The following is a 23,401-nucleotide window of genomic DNA, read 5'->3' as shown; positions in this document are numbered from 1 at the left end:
ACTGGATTTTTGTATGGGTACTGGGGAACCGTGGACATTTTTAAATTGGGTTGTGATGATTGAGCTAATGTCTCAGATAGCCTGGCAAGCATGGCGTACTTGTGGTGCAGTGAGGGGGAGGAGAATGACAGGGACACTACTGAAGAAGCTGCTATGATTATTGAACTGAGTTGGTGCAGGTCTGTTGGCAGTGAGAGTGGAAAAGAAGGGAACATCTTTGGGAAATATTTCTGGGCTACAATAGACAAGACTTGCCCATTCTACTTTTGGGTGGATGGTGCCGTGGTAGGGGAGAAGAAGCAATCATAATTATTTCAGTGATGTGTCTTAAATTTTATAAAACAGCACTTGGAAAAAAACATATTTAATGCAACAGTGTCAAGTCTATAGTCTTTGAATCAGATATTGGTATTGATGGAAAGGTTTGAGGTGTTTTATTTTTTTCCCCCGTGAGGTGCTGTCTTATTGTACATCTTTGTTAGAGACCAGGAATATGTGTTTTGAGGTGAGACTAGGAAATTAGTATCAAAACAGTAGCAGTTCTTGACAATTTGTTTTTCAAACCGTAATAAACTGTCTTTTTTTGAACACAAGAATGCAAATTCAATAACTGCTTAGGGATTTATGCATGTAAAGTGTTTTCACTTTAGCTTTGTAATTACTATGTGCATTTTTTCCCAGTGGTGTTGGCTTTACCAAATCTTGAGCCTATTGTACTCCTTCTGGTAGTTTCTCATTAAGAGAATAATTTGTATTTCTTACTTCTATGTGCACCACCTCAGATAGATGCCCTCTTCTTCTGTGCCTAGGACGTTCCAGTTGGGCCACTGATACCACATTGGCAATAATTAATTTTTTTTTAAATAACAAAAGTTTCACCTTTAGAAATATAGATAATGTTTTTGTGTATTTAATTTATGGTTGTAGTGTTACCTCGTGACCAGGGTTTTTAAAATAGCTTCTGGTGATATAAAATAAAGCAGTTAATTTGATAATGAAGAAAGTTTTCCTTATGTATATTTAATTAGTTTCTAAGAATAATAGGATCCAGACATTTGACATTTGTGTCTTTGAACTTACATTTTTAAGGGTGAATTATTCCTCTTTGATTTGTGTATTAAATATGTTACTATAGCTGTGTGCAGTGGTTCACAGGTAATCCCCATGACTTGGGAGGCAGAGGCAGGAGGATAGCAAGTTCAAGGTCAGCCTGGGCAATTTAGTGAGACTGTCTCCAAAAACAAACAAACAAAAAAACAACAAAGAGCTTGGGATGTGGTTCAGTGGTTAAGCACCCCTGGGTCCAATCCCCAGTACTGCCAAAACCCCACAAATGTTACTATATAAGTATACATAAATATGTAATATCTGTTAAATATGTATCAGCAATTGTTTAAATCAGTTCGGCTTTCTTAGAGTAAAACAATTCAAATCGCCAGTTTTTGTTTATGGTTAAACAAATGTGTGTAAAGCTGCACTAGGGCTAGAGGTTTGTAATTTATGGAACACTAAATCCTAGCCATACCAGCAATGGAGGGGACAGTAAGAAGTGACCCATAATCAATACAGAATGAACTGTGTTGAACAGAAGAAAGTGAAGTCTGCTGTGGAAAGGTGGAGGAAAAAGCAGTTTAGTCTCCTGGAAGTTGGGAAGTAACCTTTGAGGAAGAGACCTTTGAGTTTGGTCTTGACCATTGAACATGATTTTATGCATTGGGGAATGAGTTGATAGACACCTCTGTTTTAGAAAATAGCAAGAAAGCTCATTAAAAAATGGTTAGATGCATTTTGAAGGGATATTTTATTAATAGTGACTACACTATTATGTCTTTACCTACTAACCACTGAGTAATTTCACCATTTCTTTTCTAGTTGGAGTTATGGAGCAATATCTATGTCTCATTCTCAGCCTGGTAGGTTCCTGAGGAAGTATATTTGCTACTCTAGGCGACCAAGGAACCAATTAGCAAGTGCCCTGCAGCAGCTCGACATTAAGTATAATGAACTCTTTGTTATGGAGCCTGGTATGGGAATGGGGCTATTCAGGTTAATCACATATTTTGTTTATTGGATGCATACAATGTGTTTGTTTCTCAAAGATTTTTCATCTTCAAAGAAATTAATTACCCAAAATTATTAAAAATGAAAATCATGCTAAACATTGTTTAAGTTTGGATTCACAAGTATGTTTCATTTACTTCTTCCAGTGAAGGATTTTACAATGTAACATTTTACAATGTTACAAGGATTTTACAATGTTAAAAGAATGTTCTGAAGGGAGTCTAGTCAGGTGTGGGTTTGGCGCTCTCTGCAATAGCTGTATGACTTTACAGCTTTTCACAGCTACATATTTTGAACTGTAAAATGGGATGATAACAGTCTTAGTGGACGCACAGGAAGTGCTGAGGGTGGTGTTGGCCACATAGGGTGTCTGAAAATGGGGCTTTTGCTATGATCTTTTCACTCAGCATCAACGTATCAATTGTTTTCAATAAATTGGGTGGAATTTTTCTAAGTAATAATATATTCTCAATTTAAAAATAAATCTTATATTAGAATTTTTTCAGGAAGGCAGTTCAAACTTTCATAGTAAGATGGATAAGTGCAGCATAATATTGAAAATTCCTTAGAACATTTCAGAATCCTCTTTGGGAAAGGGGTACATACCAGACTTAGGAATTCACACAAGACTAGTGTATTTTTTTTTTTTTTTTTTTGGTACTAGGAATATAATTCAGGGGTGCTTTACCACTGAGCTATATCTCTAGCCCTTTTTAAATTTTTTTTTTATTTTGAGACAGGGTCTCACTAAGTTGTTAAGGCTGGAGGCTGGCCTTGAACCCGCAATCCTCCTGTCTCAGCCTCCAAGTTACGGGGATCACAAGCACATCCCATCGTGCCTGGCCTTGTGTGTCTCTTATAACCAAGATTTGGAGGAGGACTCTTTTATGTCTTTATACGTGAAAGTACCTTCTTTTTTTCTTTTCACTAAGAGTATATGATAGTGCCCGAGCAGTCTCTGGATTTGAGGTTCTTTAATATGCCTGAAGTAATATTTATATTTTTTAATGTTCTGTCAGTCTAATCTATTCCTTACTGAACAAAAAATACAGGACCAAAATTAAATATTCTTATATTGTCATCAAGTTATTTTGTGGAACATCTCTTGTACTTATAGACATGGGTAAGATCTTATAATGTCACCTCCTTTGGGTCTGTGTCTTTGGACTGTGAGACAGTAAGTATAAGGTGACTTTCTAAGATAAAGATGTTTGCTTTCAAACTTGATATAAGGGATGAAAATTTTATCCTTACTTTGTTATGTATCACTTTCCTTTCTCATGTAAGAATTCTATTGATTCTTTGATTCAAAGAATGCATAAGGCAGAGTGTCTGATACAAAATATGTAATTACTAGTGCTAATAGGTGGTTCCATTGGTAAGTGCTCATAGAAATGGAAGTCACAGGAGGGTAGGTGGACAGAATTAGACAGCCTAGGCATTATGGAGTAGGTAGAATTAGCAGCATCTCAAAGGATGGATCTGTGAGGAGAGAGAAGAAAGGGCTTTTGGGGAAAGGAAAAGATGAGTTCTTTGAGGGACTGTCAAGGACCCAGCCTACCTAAAACTATTAAAGATAGTGGAGATGGGACTTACTCCTAGGAACTTCTTAGGAATTCTAGGAATTCTTATACTCAAATTTGTACCTAATTTTTGAATAAAGTATGAATAGTTTGTGGCTCCACATTTGAATGATACTAAGAAATTGTCTTGTATGAACATTCCCAACAGGGACACTGATGTTGCATGCCTGATATGTGTCTAAAAAGGACCGAGACGCATGAATTCAAAGATGCCAGTGAGACTGCATTCTTAAGTGTCATTTTTGATGGAGAACAAAATCTTTTTGCCGTGAAAAGTAATTTTAATTATATCACTTACAGGATCGGGATAATGGCAAAGGAACCTGTAGATACTCAAGTATATCCAAGCTGCAGCCTTTAACTTAGTGGGGAACCTGTGTTCTTGAATATTATTTTTTTCTTTACGAAGAAACATTTAGAACAAGCTGAGATGTGTGTGTGTGTGTGTGTGTGTGTGTGTAGTATAATTTACAATTTCTAATAAGATTATTATTCATTTGTTGAGGGACCTGGAGAGTATTATTTTTCATACAAAAATGTATTCTTTTCCATTGAAAATATAATTCCATAGCCCTGTTGAAACACACTCTAAATTGATAAGTGTGTTTGTAGGCTGGGCTTCTCAGCATGGCGTGTAGGATATGGGGAAGTCCTCAAGTCACCAGCAGCTCTGCTGTCAAAACAGAGTATATGTAGGAACCTGTCCCTCACTCCAGGGAGGGCCCTGAGAAGTCTGGCTGCTTTGGATACACACCTTGAAGGCTCTGCAGAGCAGGGGTGCTTGCTGGCCAAGGCCCTTGCTGCAAGTTGTTAAAGAGCAATTGAGGCCTCTCTGGGATCAGAAGGCACCATAGCTTCCTTTCTAGGACATGGCTTTTTCTTAAACACAGAAAGATTCACCTTGGGTTGTCTTGGCCAAGGGTGTTGTGGGCACTCTAGCCTTTTTCACCTGGTCCAGAGAAGCCCAGGGTCACCTCATCCTCACCCTCATGAAGGAGTCACCTCTGTCCAGGCTTTCCTCACCCTCTCCTCACAGGGGAAAGTAGATGAAGACTGCTGAGTTGGTCTTAATCTCATAGACAGATGGAGACTGTGCTGATTCTAGTCCCACCAAAGAGGCTGGAATCTGTTTTCATCACTTCTTCCTAATTCCACCGTTTTACTTCAAAAATCAGAAGGACTTGATCACAAGAAAGCAAAACAAAAACAACAATTACTAGTATATGTGACAGATGGCAGGCTAGTGTCTGCTCAGAGCAACAGGGTAAGCATAAAAAACTGCCCCAAGTAACAAAAGGTTCTGTTTACATTAAGAGATACATGATGTAAAAATTCATCTGAATTTTTAAATTTAAGTTCAGGTGGCAAAGAAAGTTTTGCTTGTTACTGGATTTAGTCTTGTCATGTAGTACAGGGTACTAAAGGAGGAAAGGTTTGAGAAGCTTAGATTTAAAGGAATTGAGTTTGGAAATTTGTGAATTGTTTGTCCTTGAAATAATTACTGTTTCTTTTCTTCACCTGGAGGAAGTAGTACATTAAACTTAGTGAACATTATACTCTTGATGAAACATGTTCTTAATCATGGACATCCTTAAATCCTCCAGTTTTTGATCTTTCTTCAATAACATACTATTCATTATAGAAAAGCAACCAGGTCCAAATTTGCTGTCCGTGCTGTTTGGTGACACTGACCACAAGTTTTAATTGTCTTGCCTCTGAGATCTCATAAAAGATATCCTGTGAGAATATTAATAAGAAAATTACTGTTAATCCCCATAGACACTTATGTCTTAGTTCTGTTTTGCCATCAGAGTGTTTCATGTGCATGCCCAGTCCCAGGAGAGAGAATATGTATTTTATTCTATAATATCATTAATTTGATTGGTCCTGAGTTCTTTGCTTCTTTTCTTAAAATGAAAGAAGAAAAAAAATTACTGAGTTTCACCTTGTCTTCTAAGTTCCATATGCTTATGTGCATTTCTATTATGGAAATGTGCTAATAAACATTGTGTTACTGGTGCAGTCTCTCTGTGGACACTTTACTTTTTTAAGGCTTTGAAAAGAAGATTATTAAAAAACATATTAAAGACTCCTTTAACATGTAACCTTTATGGAATAAGAACTGGATTTACCAGAAGAATCTCAAATTAATCAGTCTTGTGGTTAAATACCTAACCTGTTTGGCGTCCTGGATAAATTGGCTAGTTGAATTGATTTTATTGGAAGCCCACCAATTTGAAAACTTATTTCAGTTTTTAGTGGCAATTGTAAATATTAGAATAATTCTTCCTATCTTAAAAGAACTGAAAAATATTCTCTATAGAATATATTCTCAGGATATATTCTTAGGAAAACAGTTTCTTCTGCTCTTGAGTGACTTCACATCTTGTTGGTTGAATTTGAATTGACCCACTATTGATTTACTTATTCAACTGTTATCCCAGTTTCTGCAGATTTTTATTAAATACTGGTATTAAGGTATTCATTCATTTATTACACATCTGCCATGCAATAGACACTGTCAGATCCTGGGATGGAAAGGTTAATGAGATCTGGTTCCTTCCTTTAAGCAGAGTCCAGTAAGAAGGGATGGGAAGCCTGAGGGGGAAGGGAGAAACAGAGAAAGTTACCTTTTGTACCTTATGTTTGAATCACACCTTGTCATATGAAACATTTTCATATTCATTTCTTCTACCCCTCTGCTAATCTTAATTCTTTGAAATAGATGGTGGCGTTTCTGTCTTTTAAATTTTATTGTTTGAAATATTGAAGAGTTGAGTAGGTTGTGTCTGGGCATCAAATGTTGTCCGGTCAGTCTGCAAAGATGAATTGGTACAGTCTGAAGGAAGGGCTTTTAAAACCAGGCTAAAAAAGTATGTCATTATTCCAGGAAGTTAGAGGCCATAAGTTTTTTGATAGTTGGGTAAGTAGGATAGACTTGATGAGAAGGCAGTGGTCAGCCTGCCTAGGTAGACTGGATGAGGAGGGTCGAGACCGGTAAGAGGCTGTTGTGTGCTCTAGGTAAGAGGTATTGGGTCTTGTAATGGAAAGGTAACTGTGCCAGTGAGTAGCAGCGGGGTAATGAGAGATCATGTCCAGAGCTGAGTAGGGGGAGTGGGTTTACAAAGCAGGCCAGGCTGAGGATTGGGCTGCAGGGTGTCTCAGTGCTTTACTTCGGGTGCTCAGAAGTCTGCTTGTTCCAGAAGGAGGAGGAAAACCCAACAGCTGATCTGAAAGAGAGGTGCATATATATTTCCAATTTGGGGCTTTTGCCAGACATTTGTGAACATGGTATTATAAAGGATAAAGAGTTGTGGTTAACAAGATGTAGTAGATTTAGTAGTCCTCCATCTGGTCAGTGGTGGCAGCCAAGATAGAGGAGAAAATGGAATCACAAGGGTAGAGTAGAGGAAAGACCTGAAAACAGCCTTAGGAAGTTAAGGGTGAAAAGAAGAAGGTGACAAGGAGAAGGAGTGCTGGGAACACAGGGGAAACTAGGCTGCCAGAAGAGAGTCCCGGGAGGGAGGAAGGAAGAGCCATTGTAGGAGATGGAGCTGAGGGGTGGAGCAGAGTGAGCGACTGTCCTCATGCAGGTAGTTTTTGGTGACCTTCACCAAGGAAGCAGTGAGTCCTCAATGAGAACTGGGGATGTGATGTAGATTGCATCGGGTGAGTAAGACCAAGTCACAAAGCCAGCAAGGGTTTCTGAGGGGTGCTTTGGAGATTGGCAAAGGACCAGCCATGGAATATCTGAGAGGCATTGGGCCAGAAATATGCTCTGGTGAGAGGTGAGTAAATATCAGTGTGTTGAGGAGAGTTCTCTCCTAGGAGGGAGGGAGAAAGGGCGAGCATTGAGCAGGTGGGATTTGAGTGCAGAGAAGATTTTACAGTGATTTACTTAACCCTGTTTTATTGACCACTGTTCCTTTGGAAACATGTCCAGAGAAATTGTTTGTGGAAATGTGTTATAAATTGTAAGGCAGTGTAACTATGAGGTGGTATTGTTCAGATCCAGGTCACTTCAGTCATACCACTTCAAAACTTCAGGAGCAATGAATCCTTAAAAGTATAATTCTAAATCAAAAATAATTTTGAGCATAAAGTGCTCTAGCCTTGTGAATGTGAAAGGTGTTAAATGAAAGTCAGAAAGTTTTTATTTTTCTTTTCCCTTTTAATTTTTTCTTTTTTGTGGTTAGCAGTGAATTGTCATTTGTAAGTAAATATGGAGCATAAGCCAGAAATTGAAGGGAAAAGGAAAGTGTAGATAGTTCATATACTTAAATTGTGATTCTTTCTTTCTGAGAAACAGAAAAATCCTTTTTCTTCAATCATTCGAAATTATTGAGTGAATAATTTGTGGCATTTGTTATACATATATATATATATCAATCATTGTATATAAATATCCTATATCATTTGAATCCTAGCAGGAAACAAAGGATACATTCAGAATGGATAGTTGAAGAGAGTTTGGTGAAGAGGTGTGGTCAGGGTTCAGGATGTCAGGAAGGGCTAGTGTAGCACCAGAGCCCAGCACTGCCTAGAAGGTGCTGCCATACTTAGGTGTCAGAATAGCTACAGAGGCAGCCGTGGGGAGGGACTGAGGAGGTGATGGCATGGACCATGGCTGGGGATATCACACCCATCTCCCCTTCTCTTGGTGCTCCAGTTTCCAAGGAAGCCAGAGGGGGAGCCTGGGTGGTGCACTGTCGGGAGATCAGCCTCCTGGGGAGAGGGGGTGGAGTCAGTGGGATCAGGATGGACAAACAGAATAATAAACAGGGTTATTTCAAATCCTGTTGTTTTTTTTAGCCATTGTTCTACAACTGAGTCTAAGACTTCTCTTAACATCATTTCTGGTTGGGAGAATCCTCAGGAAGTTGCATTGATTTCTTGAAATCCACCAAGAAACACAGTAAGACCACACAACTTAGAGCCTCTCTAGGCAAGAAGAAAAGTATGTGACCAAAGAGCTTGGACTGTGGAGCTGGGATGCCTTTCTTTGAATTTTGACGCTGACACTTAATTACTATGTTACCTAGGGTAAACTTCTTAACTTCCCTGCCCATTTCCTCATCTGTAAATGGAAATAAAAATAGCCTCATAAGTACTAATCATACTTAGAGCTAATGTCGTTCTGTACTTCATCACAAAGTAGAGATGAGCTATAAATGAGGCATTTCTCTTTTCTTTTTGGACTCATTAGGGTCCCTGTGGTGTTGCAGTTCTCAGCACACACCTCCTCCGCCCGCTTTTGTCACTGAAGTGAAGCCGTGGGTCTCTAGAGCCCACTCAGCTAAAGATCAATAGGAAGATGGCCTTTGAAAATTACCGGTGTTGATAGCTTAAAGTTAGACTTACTTCCCAAACACAGTAAGGAATTGACTTGTGTTTGAGGAAGCTGTTCCTCTTACTACCCCTGCCTTCTCCCCTCCTTACCAGGTGGCACACCTCTGGAGTTTACAAATAGTTTGAATTCACTTATTAAAAACAAAATGGGTTAAGCTGTAGGCCAGAATGCACTTTGATTTATAATTTCAGCAGTAATGGGGTTTGGAAAGCTCACATGAAAGGTACACTGATAACTCTAGTCACAGTTGATTTTGAAAGTCTTCCATAGAGCTTTATGTGTGGTTATATGCCTTCAAATTGAAAGATTTAAAATTCTAGAGCCAGAGAGTTACACAGCTTGCATTGATTTATAGTAATGCTAATACATTTTTGATAGATCTTTATCCTTATGGATTTTTTTTTGTCTTTACAAGTACTTCACACTTTTTCACTGAATGGTCTTTCCCCCTTCTTAGTTATTCTTTCTCTAAAAGAATGTATGTATGTTCTTTAAAAAAGAAAAAAACCTTTACCACTGCTGAAGTGATCAGTTTTATCACTTTATAAAGGTTGGTTTATTTTTCTGACCTATATGTGGGAGATTGGTCCATAGCACAAATTGAAGAGCAATTTTAATTCCCCATCAACTTGCTTCTACTATCTTTACTCATTATTAATTTTAACTTTGAGATAAATTAATAAGTGATATAGAAGATATACCAGTAATTCTTAGAAATATAATATTTGAAAATTATTTCAAAGTTTAAAATTAGTTTATTTGGAAAAATTCTTGAAAATTTAAAAATATCATGAAATAAAACTATCAGGCTTTTGCCTAAAAACTTCTTCAGAATATTAAGCTTAGCACATTTTATTGGTTTAAAATTTTTTAAATTATTATTTGAAATATTTCTAGCAGTTTAAAAGTTATTTTAAAATCTGTTGCCTCCAAACTTCTTTAGTTCTGACTTCTAAAATTAATTTCTTAAATTCTGGAGTTTCAGTTTATTTATACCTTTTTTCCCCGCATGAGTTTCCGTAAGTTTATTTAGTACCTGTTTAGAAACACCACTTTCTGGCCTGTCAGCAGCTCAGCTGAGCAGTCAGGCTGTATTATTCGATATCTTGTCTGACATGAGGACAGCAGTCCAAAGAGAAAGATATCACAAATTGGTGCCACACTTCGATAAATAGAGACATTTTATTTTCACCAAGCTAATTCAATCCAGTTCAGTTAACTCTTTTTTCCCCCCTTAAGGACAGATCAAAAAAGGCAGCCATGAGTGACAGCGTTCTTATGGGTTTGACATGTTAGTGTGTACAAAGCTGACCCGAGGGAGGGGCTTTGCCTTTGGATTTCAGACAATGCCGGGTTCAGGGCGGGCCTTCTCCCTGGCCTACTCTGTGCTCAGCTGGGGACCTCAGATCGCTGGCAGGCTCAGGTACAATGGGAAGGGGCTGGGGCTCAGGGCCCCAGATGCTCTTCCCCTAACAGTAGTGCCTTTTCAGCTTAATCATTCTTAAGAATTTTCAGACATTTTTAAGGAGGTCATTGAGTTTCATTTTAGTTCCATAAGTGAAAGCGATTGGATATTACATATTATTAGTTTGGTGATTTTGGTAAACTCTTTGTTCTAAATGCCTCTGCCTTAAAACCCCTTATTACAACAAATGTAATGCCTGCGTTTCTATTTCTTAGTTCAGTGATTTCTTCCTGAGGCGCATATTTAAATTTATCATCATAACATTGTTCACTCTAGAGGATGCAGTGGGATGGCTTGTGCCACCAAACACGAGACACTTCAAACAATGTTTATGAGAGAAAGTTCACATTACCAAGAAATTGCCTCTTGCTCAGTGGCTCAGGTCTGAGAGCCTCCTCTTGGGCCTCAGAGCCCTCCAGGGCACTTTCCCCTGAAACTGCTCTTGCGGTGTCCCACTGTGACACACTGTCTAGCAGCCCTGGGCTGTGCCATATGTCTGCAGTGTCTTTCTTTCTAGCCTGCCAAACCTGTGCTTCATGGACTTTCAAATCCTGCCTGGCTTGATCAACTGCTATGAGAGTGCATGGCCTTAATACCGTCTCCCTGCCTCTCGCTTGACCAAGCGCTTTCTCACAGTGAGGTTTATTGTCTGGTCAGTCCGTGTGGCCTCAGTGTCCAGGGCTTCGCAGTGTAGCCAGCGCCCATGAAGATCTGTTTACAGAGAATGGAACTAGGGCTGTGGTTACAAGGACAGATTTTAAAGCCAGACAACTCCACCAGTTAAGACAACTCACAAGTTGTCTAACCCAATTTGCTCCCTTATTTTTAAAATGAACGTACGGAAGAAATGATGATACGTACTGTATGACACTCTTAAGGGTCATGGAGATTAACTGAGTTGATTTTGATAAAGCGCTTAAAATGTTGTCAGGCCCAGATTAAGTGCCATGTAATGTTTATTTACTAACTTATTGAACATGTTCTACCTACCAGTCACTGTTTTTACATATTAAATCATTTAACCTTCACAGTAGTCTCGTGTGGTAGGTTCTTTTGCCATTCCCATTTTACTGAAGAAGGAACTCAGACAGTTATACTTAAATAATTTTGCATAAAGTCACATGGCAAGTACAGGGCAGAACCAGGATTTAAATTCACACCACTTGGCTTTGGGGGCCCCCAACCATTTCTCTGCTCATGAGCACCATGGTACACTGTCAGACCCGAGGGTAAATCACCTTGTCCTTGAGAATATCACAGTCAGATGGAGAAGGACAGAACAGAATTGTGTTTCTTGACCCTTCAGAAAACGTGGAGAGAGAATGGGGCAAGGAGGAATTAGCCCCCGGACTCTTCTGCTGACTAGCTGGGATTCAGAATTGGAGAGGGTGGAAGTCACAGGTGTCAGCAGCTGCTCCCATGGACCTCTAGGCCAAGGTGGACTTTTGAGGTTGTCTTTGGGGATTTTTCGTTGTTTTCTTTTCAGTGACTCTTTTGTCAGGCGTTTGAGGCTTTGTTGGTACAGCAACACCAGTCCAGGACCATGCAGAACACCCAAAAACATGGTAAGCTATAGGGAATGAGAAAATGTGGCAGCCATCTAAGCCTGGAAATGAATGCACTCTGGATATTTAAATCACGGGTCTACTGAGTCATCCTGGGTTGCTGAAATACCACATTTATCCCAGGAGCTCTACCTAGTAAAGGTCAGGAACTAGTTCTTGGAAGCAGGCGCCACAGATCTTAGCCATAACAAATGAAATCTTGGCTATGGGGAAAATTCTCTTGATGTGTTGTACACTCACTGTATGCCTTGCAGATTTTGCAGCATGGGATATGTATCTGTTGTTAAAAATTATTTTCCAGACAGGAATCCATGTCTGTGATTTCTGTCACACAATCAGAAGTTCTAAAGTAAATTTCTTAAATCTTCAGAGGATTCCAGTTATTTTGCTGATAATATACAGATAAAGGAAAAATACGTATCTTAACCGTTATCTTTTTTTTTTAATATGTGTGGAATGCAAAGGCTTCTAGTTCAGTAATGCTTTGTAGCGGATTCTAAGGCTAATACTCTTTAAGTGCTGTGCAAAAATTCAATGTGTAGAGTACTGATGAAATATTTACTCATCAGATGGCTTTGAAGTTGAGCTTCTTTGGGGTTGTAGTCCCCTTCCTAATGGACATGTTTCAAAGATGAAAATGGTTAGAGCATTCAGCTATGTATGATGTTTTCTTATTCTCTGTATGGAAGAAATCTGTTTTGTTTTTAGGTCCATTTCAGTTTTAAGTTTTGAAAGCTAGCTGCTTAGAAATCATATTAATGATAGAAATGATTCCTATACTCAGAACTCATTGATAGGGTAATGTTTTGAAAGTTAAATTTTCTAGTATTTTATACAAAGAGTGCTTAATGCTTTTATTCTACAATTTTTCTATTCTTAACTTCAGTTAACGCTAAAGTTGAAGGCTAAAGGTGAGTGTGTTTATATACATATGAAGAGTAATATAAAAGCAAGTAAAATAAAATCACTATGCTTAAAGACGTGTGGAAACTACATATTTCAATGTGTGATGTATGGTTCTTCGGTTTTGATAATAACTGAAGAGTTTACCTGCAGAGTTTAAAATCATAGATACTTGAAGAATGTTGAGTAAACACTGTCTTCTGCATCTTGGATTAAACTTCACTAAGGACTTCAGAAGTTTTTATGGCATTGTTGGTTAAGAATTTTCTATTTTGGGGGCTGGGGTTGTAACTCAGTGGTAGAGTGCTTGCCTAGCATGTGTGAGGCACTGGGTTCGATTCTCAGCCCCACATAATAAAATAAATAAAAATTGTGTCTACCTACAACTAAAAATACTTACAAAAAAAAAAGTATTTTCTCTTTTTGTTTCCTCCATTAGGACCATGGTACACTTCTAACATTTACATTTGTGTTTTATTACTTAGTTTTCACATGAATCCGACAAGCAATGAAGACCTCAGGAAAATCCCGGTAAGTTGCCGAGGGGTTAGAGAATTACCCGACACAAGCCCATCTCCTCTCTGGCACATATTCTTAAAAATGCCTCTGTCTCTTTGAATATCTCAGCTGCCCAAGTATTGCAGATCAGGGTGGTAATTTTGGAAGAAAGAGAGAAAGTGAAATTCAGACTTTGCCTTTTATATATTAGAGGGTGTGGCTTCTGTATATGATGAATTAAAGTTCCAGTGAACAGTTATAATTAGAGCCAATTTAGAGTGCACAGATTTTGCTTACAGGCTGTTTTGAAATTAATATGAAAGCTGTATGTCAAAGTCAGCATCATAGTTATGAAATATGAACATGCGGCAAAGACGGATGTTTTTTTGTTGTTGTCGGCACAAGGATTGAAGAAAGAATATGCTGTTTGTTAACGTTCAACAATAGGAAAAGCACCAGGGCAAGAGACCCAGTTAATCAGGAAGATATTTGAAGAAGCAGCAAATACTTTAGGACACTTATTTTCCTAGTCAGAACAAAACCAAATATATTAGCAGGGTTGGCAGTGATCAGAAGTCGGTTCACGTATTTTGCAGGGATTGTTCAGATATCTGAAGTTCATCCTGCTATTAGCTGAAGTCCAGGGTTGGATCTCACAATTCCATTGCATTTGTGGTCAATTCTATATCTGTTAAACCTGGAGAACACGTTATTTTACAAAAATATGGGCAAATGTTCTGGGTACAAAACTAAATTCTCACTGAATAACAGAAATAGAATTTTTTTTTCAAGAGGCTGGTGGTTGCTGTTTCCACCATCTGTCCCTAATATGTGTGATCCAGATGTATAATATGAATTTTTTTAAGCAGTCACATATCATGATTTTTTTTAGATGTGATGTGCCTAAAAGAGGTTGAGGTGGGGTTAGAGTTTATTTTATGAGTTATTTTAAGTTCAGTTGTCTGTCTTTAAAGTTGTACAAATATTATAGAAACATGGGACTTCATATTGTTTGTGCTGTTTTATGTAAATGATTTGTAAGTTTTGATGTTTCATAAATACTCAAGTCTTTATAATATGGCAGTCTGGCAAGAAATGTCAGACTATATGAAGTCAGCCTTTGATCAGATAGTAAAATGAATTCTATCAGGCGGTTATTTAATCTCAAAATGCAACATCAAAAAAATCGATTTAATGTGTAGCTATTGTTTATTAAGTAACTTTAATTACAATTTCTATGTGCTTGTAAATGTACTTTTCCAAATCTTGTAATTTATTGCTGTAAAAGCATCCTTAGAATTCTTTAAAGAAATAAAATGTGAAAATTGTTTTAGTTAAAGGATTTAAAGGTGATAAAAGAATCCTTGATGTGTGATTATTTTTCTCTGGATCCTAACTATTCTGACAGTGAAAGGATTACTAGGTGTTGTTAATTTACTGCAAGATACAATTAAGAGGAGAAAGCTCATCCTCAAACTGATGGTTATTGAGGAAAAGTATTTGAACAATTTTTATGTTGAGGATTATAAGATGTTTGAAATAATTTACATTAAGTTCTCCAGTAATAGCCATCCAGCAAGTTATTTTTTCCCCTTCTGGACATAGTATTTTGTAATTAAGTTTGTATGTCGTCTATGCTGGTGCCAACACCTGTCTGTGAAAGCTCGGTGTTTAAGCAGGAGCAGTAGCCAGTTGAAAGGGCAGTGTGAGCTCTTTAAGGCCTAATTAAGAACTGAAAGGGAGATGAAGGGACTAGGACAAAAGATGTGAAAGTAGCTGAGATGATATTCCCAGAGCAAAGTTCCTCATTAGAACAATAATGAGATGATGAGAGAATGCCAGGCCTTCATCTCCTCCCTCTCCTGTAGTTGCCTTGGATGTCAGTTACGCCCCACCAATATTTGGTTACCAGGACAACCTTTCTTTAAATCTCCAGTTATTTTGAGTCCTGATAATTTGCTTTTGTTTAAATTTAAATATTGTAAAAAATGTATATTTCCTGGTTTAAAAGGCTAGATTATGTGTAAAGCAAAAATAGATCACTAGTAATTCTCAGAGTCTCATGCACAACCCTGTTATTTAAAATTCCAATTAAAAAAGCTTCATGTAATAATTTTGTTATTCTTTAACCCAAACCCCATTTTCTTATATTTGCTTATGGACATTTTTTAGCAGTGGTGGAATAAGAATGAGAAAGGATTGATTGTGAAAGGAGAAGAGAGAAGAAAAATGTACATTAAATTTCAAAATAAGAAGACATCTTAAAAACACATGTGCTGGATAGAGCACTCAGGAAAAATACTGAGTACTTGGGAGTCCTGGTGTAGGTGCTGCATTTGGTCTTTGCCAGTTTGGAGAGTTCTCAATTTTTAAAGTTTTTCCATGACTAGTAGTAAATGTATCTTGAAAAAAGCAATCTTTATATTTGCCTGAGAGCTTTCCTCTTAATTTTTATAAACAGAAAATATTTTCATTTTCTATTGCTTGTGTTAGCTAATGTTAATCTTTATTATTTTCTTTGGTGTCATATCAATAAACTGAAGGATAAATGTATTCATTGAGTAGATCTCTCAATTTAAGAATCTTATGCCTAAAACTAGAAGTTTTACGTGGTTTCCACATATTGAATAAAATCTGGAACTAAGCCTGAAACTGTTTTTAATTATTTTATATTCTTTTCCAGAATATAGTTTATAGTACATGTGTTTCTAAGATGTTTTCCTGCCCAGAAACTTGATGCTGAAATTTGGGGTAAAATTTTCACATAAAAGGACAAAGGAAAAATTAGCCGGAAAAAAATAGAAATGTATTCCCAAGAAATCTTCCATGTGTTAGTATTAGGTCATTATGGGGGGGGGGATAAGACAAATAATATTTCTGTATATTCTCAATTATGGCTAAAAGTGTTGAGCAGTGTTCTGAGATAATAGATTATTTTGAGAGATTAAGTTGTTAGACTGATTTATATGATGGCATTAATTTAGACTACTTATGTCAAAATGACGAATTTTTAACATGTCTTTCATCCTGAGCTTCTGATGAAATGTTAAAAAAAAATTTAGCTACATTAAGAATTACTGATGTAGTACTAAATATAACAGTGCAAATGATTTTTTAGCTGTATATCATCACTTAATTAGTTTGGAGAAGTCAGTTCATGTATGTATAATTTCATTAAGATTAGAGATTCCAGCAGATGCTGCTGTTATGTTAAATTAAGAAAAAAACAAAGCAGTCAACCAATCACTCACATTCCATTTAGTTTAATTTCGTTAACCCCTGCAATTCTCACCAAACTCCTTATTTTCAGTAAATGTTTTATTAGAAAATTGAAGTCACATTAGGTGGACTTCATTACTTTTTAAAATGATGTTCAGAAAACTCAGTCTGTAGGGCACAGAATTTTAGAGTTGAAAGGGACTATGGAGATTCCTTCTTCGTCAGATTAGGAAAATGACCCCCAGCTTGGTTCTGCCTCAAGTGTATGCAGAGTTTCTACTTTGAGTAGAAACAGTAGCGAGTATTTAACAAACTTCCAAATCTACTCATCTTTATGGTGTTCATTATTTATTTCTGTAGATAGCTGTTTAATATATGATAAATTCTTTTTAAGAATGTAATTAAGAAATGCATAATAAGATATATAACTCTACACTACATATGACCAGTTAAATAAACTAGGAACTGTGTGGACTTAATTGATCTGAGAGAGAAAAGGGTAAAAATCCAGACAACACTTACTCTTCCTTCAGTAGTTTTAGATCAATATTTGAAATATTTTTAGGGACAAAGATTAAATATTAACTAATATACTTGCATCTTTTCCCAGTTTCTAATGCCAAAATAAAATAACTTGTTTTAAATATAGCTTATAGAGTTTAAACTCCCTTTTCTTTGATACCCTCTCTGTTCCTTCTTGTTAAATCTTGTCAGTAGCCCTGGATTTACTTTCAGCTTCTCCAAACAATCTCACCCACTGTTGCCATTTTAATTTTCCTAGAACATAGCTTTTGACCACATAATTTCTCTGTTTAGAAATCTTGGTTTCTTATTTCCCTTAGCAAAGAGTCTAAAAATCGTTAATCATAGTTTTCAAGATGTTTGGTATAGTTGGGACCTACCATTTCAGCCTCCCTGCTCCCTATTCTGTATCTTATTTTCTAGCCCAGCTCCACTGATGGCCTCTTGTTGGCTACTGGCTTGGAGCCTCATTCCCTAATGACCAAGCAGACCCCACTGCTGGAAATGCCCAGCATGCATTTCTGCATGCAGAGTTGCTGAAGTGCTTTTCTTGATTACTGTGAAATGTTTTTGTGGGTTTTTTTGGGTGGGGGGGTTTGCCATGTATTAATATTGGAATTCTTTTTCTTAAAAATCAATTAAATCAGTACCCCTTTCTTTATTGTTTGGTTATACTTCTTTTGTTTGAAAATAATTTTTTATCAATAGAATAAGCTTATAAGCAATGAAACAGTAAAGAATACAGATACAGTAACCGTAAGTGTTAATATAGTTGTAGTTGAAATAAGGTAAAGCAAAAAGGGAAATAAGGTAAATCAGATAGGTGTTGTTTGTAGAAAAGGAAACAAACCAGTAACTTAGGGGAGAAGAGGCCCAGCCAGCCTCTAAATGAAAACAAGTTATTCCCTTGCAGCTTTGCATAAGGATGCTCATTGATTTAATTCCAAGTGCTTCAACATGGCACAGCAAATTGGTGAAGCAGATTTGATATTACTGCTTCTTGTAGGCATCTTCCAACAAAAAGCCAAGGTGTAACATTAAACCACAGTTCAGTGGAAGCAATTCCATGAGGACTGATATCCAAGTGGTAGCTCTCAGTGGCTTCTTACGGTTCCTCTGAGTTAATATCTTGGATAGCTTTTGTTTTACTCTATTTTAGTTACAGCTACTAACTTAAATTCTAAATTACAGAATATTTCATCCTTTAATTTAGTCTTAAATTATATGGTCAGTCTCTTATATTAGGAAATTGTTCACAATGTGAAAAAAGGGGTTTAGAACATAGAGTTACAATGCAGGCTTTGGTACATCTGCCTTAGTTCCTGCCTCAGAACTGGCTGGCCAGTCTGCAAACAGGCACGTTAGTTGTAGATGAGGATGGAAGAAACCTTCATCGGGGTTTGAAAAACCATAACTTGAAGTACTAAATAATTCATAGGGTCTGTCCCTGATACTCTGCCTGCTAATGTGACAGTCTGTATTCTGTTCCAGGACAGCAATCCTTTTGATGCCACTGCAGGGTACCGCAGTCTGACCTACGAAGAGGTACTACAGGAGCTGGTGAAACACAAAGAACTCCTTCGGAGGAAAGACACCCACATCCGGGAACTTGAGGACTACATTGACAACCTCTTGGTCAGGGTAATGGAGGAAACGCCCAGTATTCTCAGAGTGCCATACGAACCATCCAGGAAAGCTGGCAAGTTTGCCAATAGTTCATAAAGCCAAGTCTACTGCATTTATAATTGGAAAGAGAGAGGGGAAGAAGAAATAAAGAAAAAAAACTGTTACTTGAAGAGGCTCCTCTGCCAGGTTTCATAGCATACTCTCCTCCTCTAAGAAAAATGGCCGTACCTATTACTAGCAGGGACTATCAAGAGGGACCTTTGAAGTGAGCAAAATGCTTTCAACCTTTGAGTGAAAATGGGCCAGATTCTCAATGAATAAGCAGTTCTGTAGGATTCACCTGGGTGCTGGTGCTGGCCCATTTATCTGCCATAGGCCAAGAAATATCTTCATAAGCCCATGAGTTACTCCTCAGGAATAGATTTTTTTTGCATTAAGCAGATGGAGACTGGTTGAATTCTCAGAAGTCAATTTGCAGATTTAGTTAGCTTCATGAATATAGCTCGTTATAAACACTACAAAAATCAGTTTAAATTTTATATACATACATGAATACATGTTCATGTATCTTTGTATATAAAATACATGCATATACCTCATATATACATGTGTTTTTAGTACATTGAAAATCAACTGGTTGCCTCTAAGGTACGGATACCAATTTCTGAGTTTGGAAATGGTATGTTCGCTGTATTGATGCAAGACAAATCGTCATTACTACTACTGCGGTCCCTCTAGAGAAGCTGCTTCAAATTGCTCTTGACTGTGAGCCTTGGCTTCAGAGTGAGCTGCTGTTTATGATCCCAGCATCACACTTTTGCTCTTTTTCCAAAAATTGTGATCCAAGGTCCCTTTTTAAAGAATGACAAATTTTAGGACACGTCATTAACTTCACAGCAGCATGAATTTCTTTGCTTTTTTACCTAACATGAGTTTTGTTTAAGGTTTAAGCAGAAGATAAGCTAATGCAATTTGTTTTGTTGAAATTCTGCATGCCTTTAAATCATTAGCAAAGAAAATATTACAAAGTTACATCTGAAAATAATGGGGAAAAATGTAGGTGCTCATCTGTGTCTGATAACCCAAAGCAATGGGCAGTTTCTAGGAATGAAAAATTAGGCTTGGTTTCAAGTTTCATCAATAACAGAACAGATGGTTGTCTTTGGGTCTTGAACCAAAAATAAGACTTATTTGGAGAGGAGTGAATTTTTAGAGCAGATTTTTACTAGCATGACGTTACATAGTACTCTATATCTACTCTCCAGTGATTGGTTTATCACAAAATTAGGGGTTCTTTTTTTTTTTTTTTAAGTCCACTCCCTCAAAATGTTGATTCCTTCCATGGATTAGCTCTATTTATTTGTACAAAATTATTCTGAAATTTAAGTGGGAAAAAACAGTGATCTAAGAATGTTGCTAATCTTCTGTTTAATTTTTCAGCTTTAAAAATCTAAAATACTATGAAAGTGTATCTGTGTCATTCTGAATTTAAAATGTAAAGTTAATTTCCATATGGAGACTGATGTATGAATGAATGAATTGCATTTTTTAATACTTATCTCTATTAAGACCTCATTGAAGGTTAAAGAAAAAGCAGACATAATAGTTTTATTTATCATAATATTTTGAATCAGAGAATACTTGGCCAAGCTTATATTCAAAAGCTAAATAAAACCCCTTGTTGTCTGTATTTTCTGAGTTTCTTTAATTTTCCTATAAGAACATGCATTTTGAAATTGTGAAAATTTTTCCCAATACAAAAAAAATTAAATACTTTTCTGAAATTAAGAAATATAGCTTTCATCAATTTTCCCCTCTACTCATTATTAAAGCTCTATATTAAACCTCATAATCTAGAGTGGGATTTTATTTTCTCATTTGAGGTCTTGCTAATTATTATCTTTTAGCATGGTGCCATTTTAAAGTAACATTTATTAAATGTTACAAAACATTGCTCTTAGCAGGTTTTTCTGATAGTATTGTTGGGACTCTTAAGTTTTTTTAAAACACCAAAATCCATGTGTTTTCAAAATTATGACAGATATCTATAGATTACTATGGTTTGCTATAGTCAAATTTGTTTTTTCTAGAATGCACTGAGATGTCCGTTTTCTATTGGGGGTATGTTTTCCATAAGTAAAACATTTAAAAGTATGGTTCAAGAAGTGCTGTTATTTTTATGAGGAAATTATTTTTCAGGAGCAGTTCTTTCCCTCTATAAAAATTGTTAAGAGTAGACTTGTTGTCCATAAGTGATTGGCTGTAACTAGATCATTATTTTTATCTTTAAAATCTAACATGTGTTGTATTTAAAACTAAATCTACATTTACTACTGCCTGAAAATGTTCTGTTCCAATGTTTATGAATTTTCACTCATGACCAGAGTAAACTTACCATGTATTTTCATAATCAGTCAATATAACAAACTAAAAACAAAAAGTAAAACCAGTTCCCAAGTAAACATGACAGTGTTTCCTGTGCTTGAGCAGAAGTGTAAACAGTGTCTTAATTTCTGGCATTCTAAGAAGAAAGGCCAAAAAGATCACTTTAGTTTATTTTTCCAAAGTGTAACTCTAAGCATTCTAATGATATATTTTGTTAGTAGCTTAGAAATGGAAATTAAATACATGTTCACATTAAATAATGCACAGTACAATAGACCTATAAGCAGATCTTACCTCTGCTTTTATGCCTAAAAGTGCATGCTCGCTCAGAAACGCTTCCACCAACAAGAGGATTTTTTAATATTACAGAATTGATGTTATCTGGTCTATCTTATAGTAATATACTTTTGTTATGTAATTAAACTTTTCTGCTCTTATTTTACAACCAAGTATTGTTTTACCACCATTTTGCCTCCCAGTTCTAAAAATCAGCTTTGAAAATATTGACCAAAACTTTCTACCACTTTAGGCGTCAAGTTTCACTTACTGAGTACCAAGGTTATTACTTAGAATTGTATATAAATCATTGTGTAACTCATTTATGAGCAGTGTTTAAGTATTGCTTTTTGCTGCTATCTTCTGTATTTCGCCTAGCTTCGCCTCCTCCCATGAGGGTAGTGTTATCCATAGATTATACATAACTACATCTCTTGCTTTTGGCAGTAAATCAAGATTTAGTTGTAATTTTCCAGCTGTGAAAATGTTGCCTTGTATTTAAAAGGGTTTCATGAATGGAAACCTGAGTGAAACTAAGCTCATTAGTGACAGACTTGCTTTCTTCACATCCTTCCTTCACCATCTCCCTTACCCCAGTGTCCCCCTACCTACCACCCTTACTTATAAGGGTGCTTATTCTTTAACAAGGAAAATCTTAAAAAAAGAAAAACCAGACTTTGCTGTCTTTAATGTATCTACAGTAATTGTCACACTAGAGCTTTTATTTTCCTCTGTAGATTTTTAGAAAGCTTTCTACCTTGGATTTGTAAAGCAAGCTGAAAGTTTTTTGATGTTCGTGGACTCATGTCTTTTAGATCTGGTAGGTGTCATCTGTGTGGGTGAGTGCGGCAGAAACCATGCCCATTCACCTCAGCTCTTGAAGGAGGATGGGAAGGATCACCTGCTGGCTCATGGAGGGAGGTGAGGGTCTGCCAGCACACGTTGTGAGCCCAGTTTTCACAGATTGAGGACTTGAATAATCCAGATGCAGTTGTTGAAAGTATTTAATATGCAATAGGTAGCACCTTAACTAATTAATCTGCATATGAAGGAATTTCTGATGTATTTAATAAGAAGGGTAGAAGCTTTTCAAGAATTAAACTAGAGTTGACATTTTATTTCATTTATTTTCTGTTAAATAATCCACTGTTACAATGGAATTGATGCATTTGGGCCTATTAATCTCTGAAGCTTCCAGATGGTTTGTATTTTGAGGTACAAAAATATGCTGCAGATTTAGAAATGTATTTGGATGATATAAGCATTATTTATAACTGAAGAGTATTACACCTACCTTCTTAAGTAAATGCTCTAGTAACTTGTGTACATTTTTGCAGGTACAAACTCAGAAGTGTGTAAATTGTATTATGCGGCAATTGTATAATTTATGTAATCTGATGCATGAATCAGAATTTTTATATAATATATGATTGTTGATTTATTGTAGGTGATTAAAGTGTTTAAATGTAATTCATTTGTCAAAATTTCTTATTGTAGGTAAAACAGTGCTACCATAATACATTTGTACATAAGGTTTGTTGTTATTGTTTTTGTTGTTGTTTTGCAATACTGGGGATTGGATCCAGGGATGCTCTATCACCGAGCTACATTTCCAGCCCTTTTAATTTATTTTTTATTTTGAGACAGGGTGTCACTAAATGGCTGAGGCAGTCCTCAAATTTATAATCCCCCTGCCTCAACCTTACGAGTAGCTGGGATTACAGTTGTGCAGCGCCACACCCAGCCTTTCTTGTCAGTTAATAAACACTTAGGATGCCCCTTGTTTGGTGTATTGTTGTAAGTATTCTTTTAGACCTGTAGAATTGCTTCACTATGAAAATGACCCTGAAAAGTCACTCAGAAGAGTACTTTCTAAGTATGTTGGTATGAACATTCTTCAATAGATATGAATACTGTCTACATATACGACGTGCCTCATAGGGATGGT

The 23,401-nt window shown here is 36.6% G+C and overlaps 1 protein-coding gene across 2 annotated transcripts in view; it reads left to right on the top strand.

Moving 5' to 3' along the window:
* Rab11fip2 (RAB11 family interacting protein 2) overlaps positions 1-22,923 on the top strand; it is a 37,506-nt gene extending 14,583 nt beyond the window's left edge. Inside the window, exons 4-6 of one of the 2 annotated variants that reach the window (XM_046450137.2) lie at positions 1,873-1,913; positions 13,413-13,458; positions 18,658-18,760. In XM_046450137.2, coding sequence (XP_046306093.1) covers positions 1,873-1,913; positions 13,413-13,423 — 52 coding nt within the window. In that variant the 3' untranslated portion in view covers positions 13,424-13,458; positions 18,658-18,760. Of the gene's footprint in view, positions 1-1,872; positions 1,914-13,412; positions 13,459-18,657 lie in introns of both variants that reach the window. The other variant, XM_046450136.2, reaches the window with a different exon arrangement.
* Positions 22,924-23,401: the final 478 nt, after the last annotated feature.

The sequence above is a fragment of the Marmota monax genome, unplaced genomic scaffold (genome assembly GCF_021218885.2).
Source record: "Marmota monax isolate L192 unplaced genomic scaffold, Marmota_monax_Labrador192_F-V1.1 WCK01_AAM20220418_F8-fsc00004, whole genome shotgun sequence".
NCBI classification, from domain to species: domain Eukaryota; kingdom Metazoa; phylum Chordata; class Mammalia; order Rodentia; family Sciuridae; genus Marmota; species Marmota monax.
The sequence above is the reverse complement of the archived record's forward strand: the minus strand, read 5'-3'. Positions and strand labels throughout refer to the sequence as shown.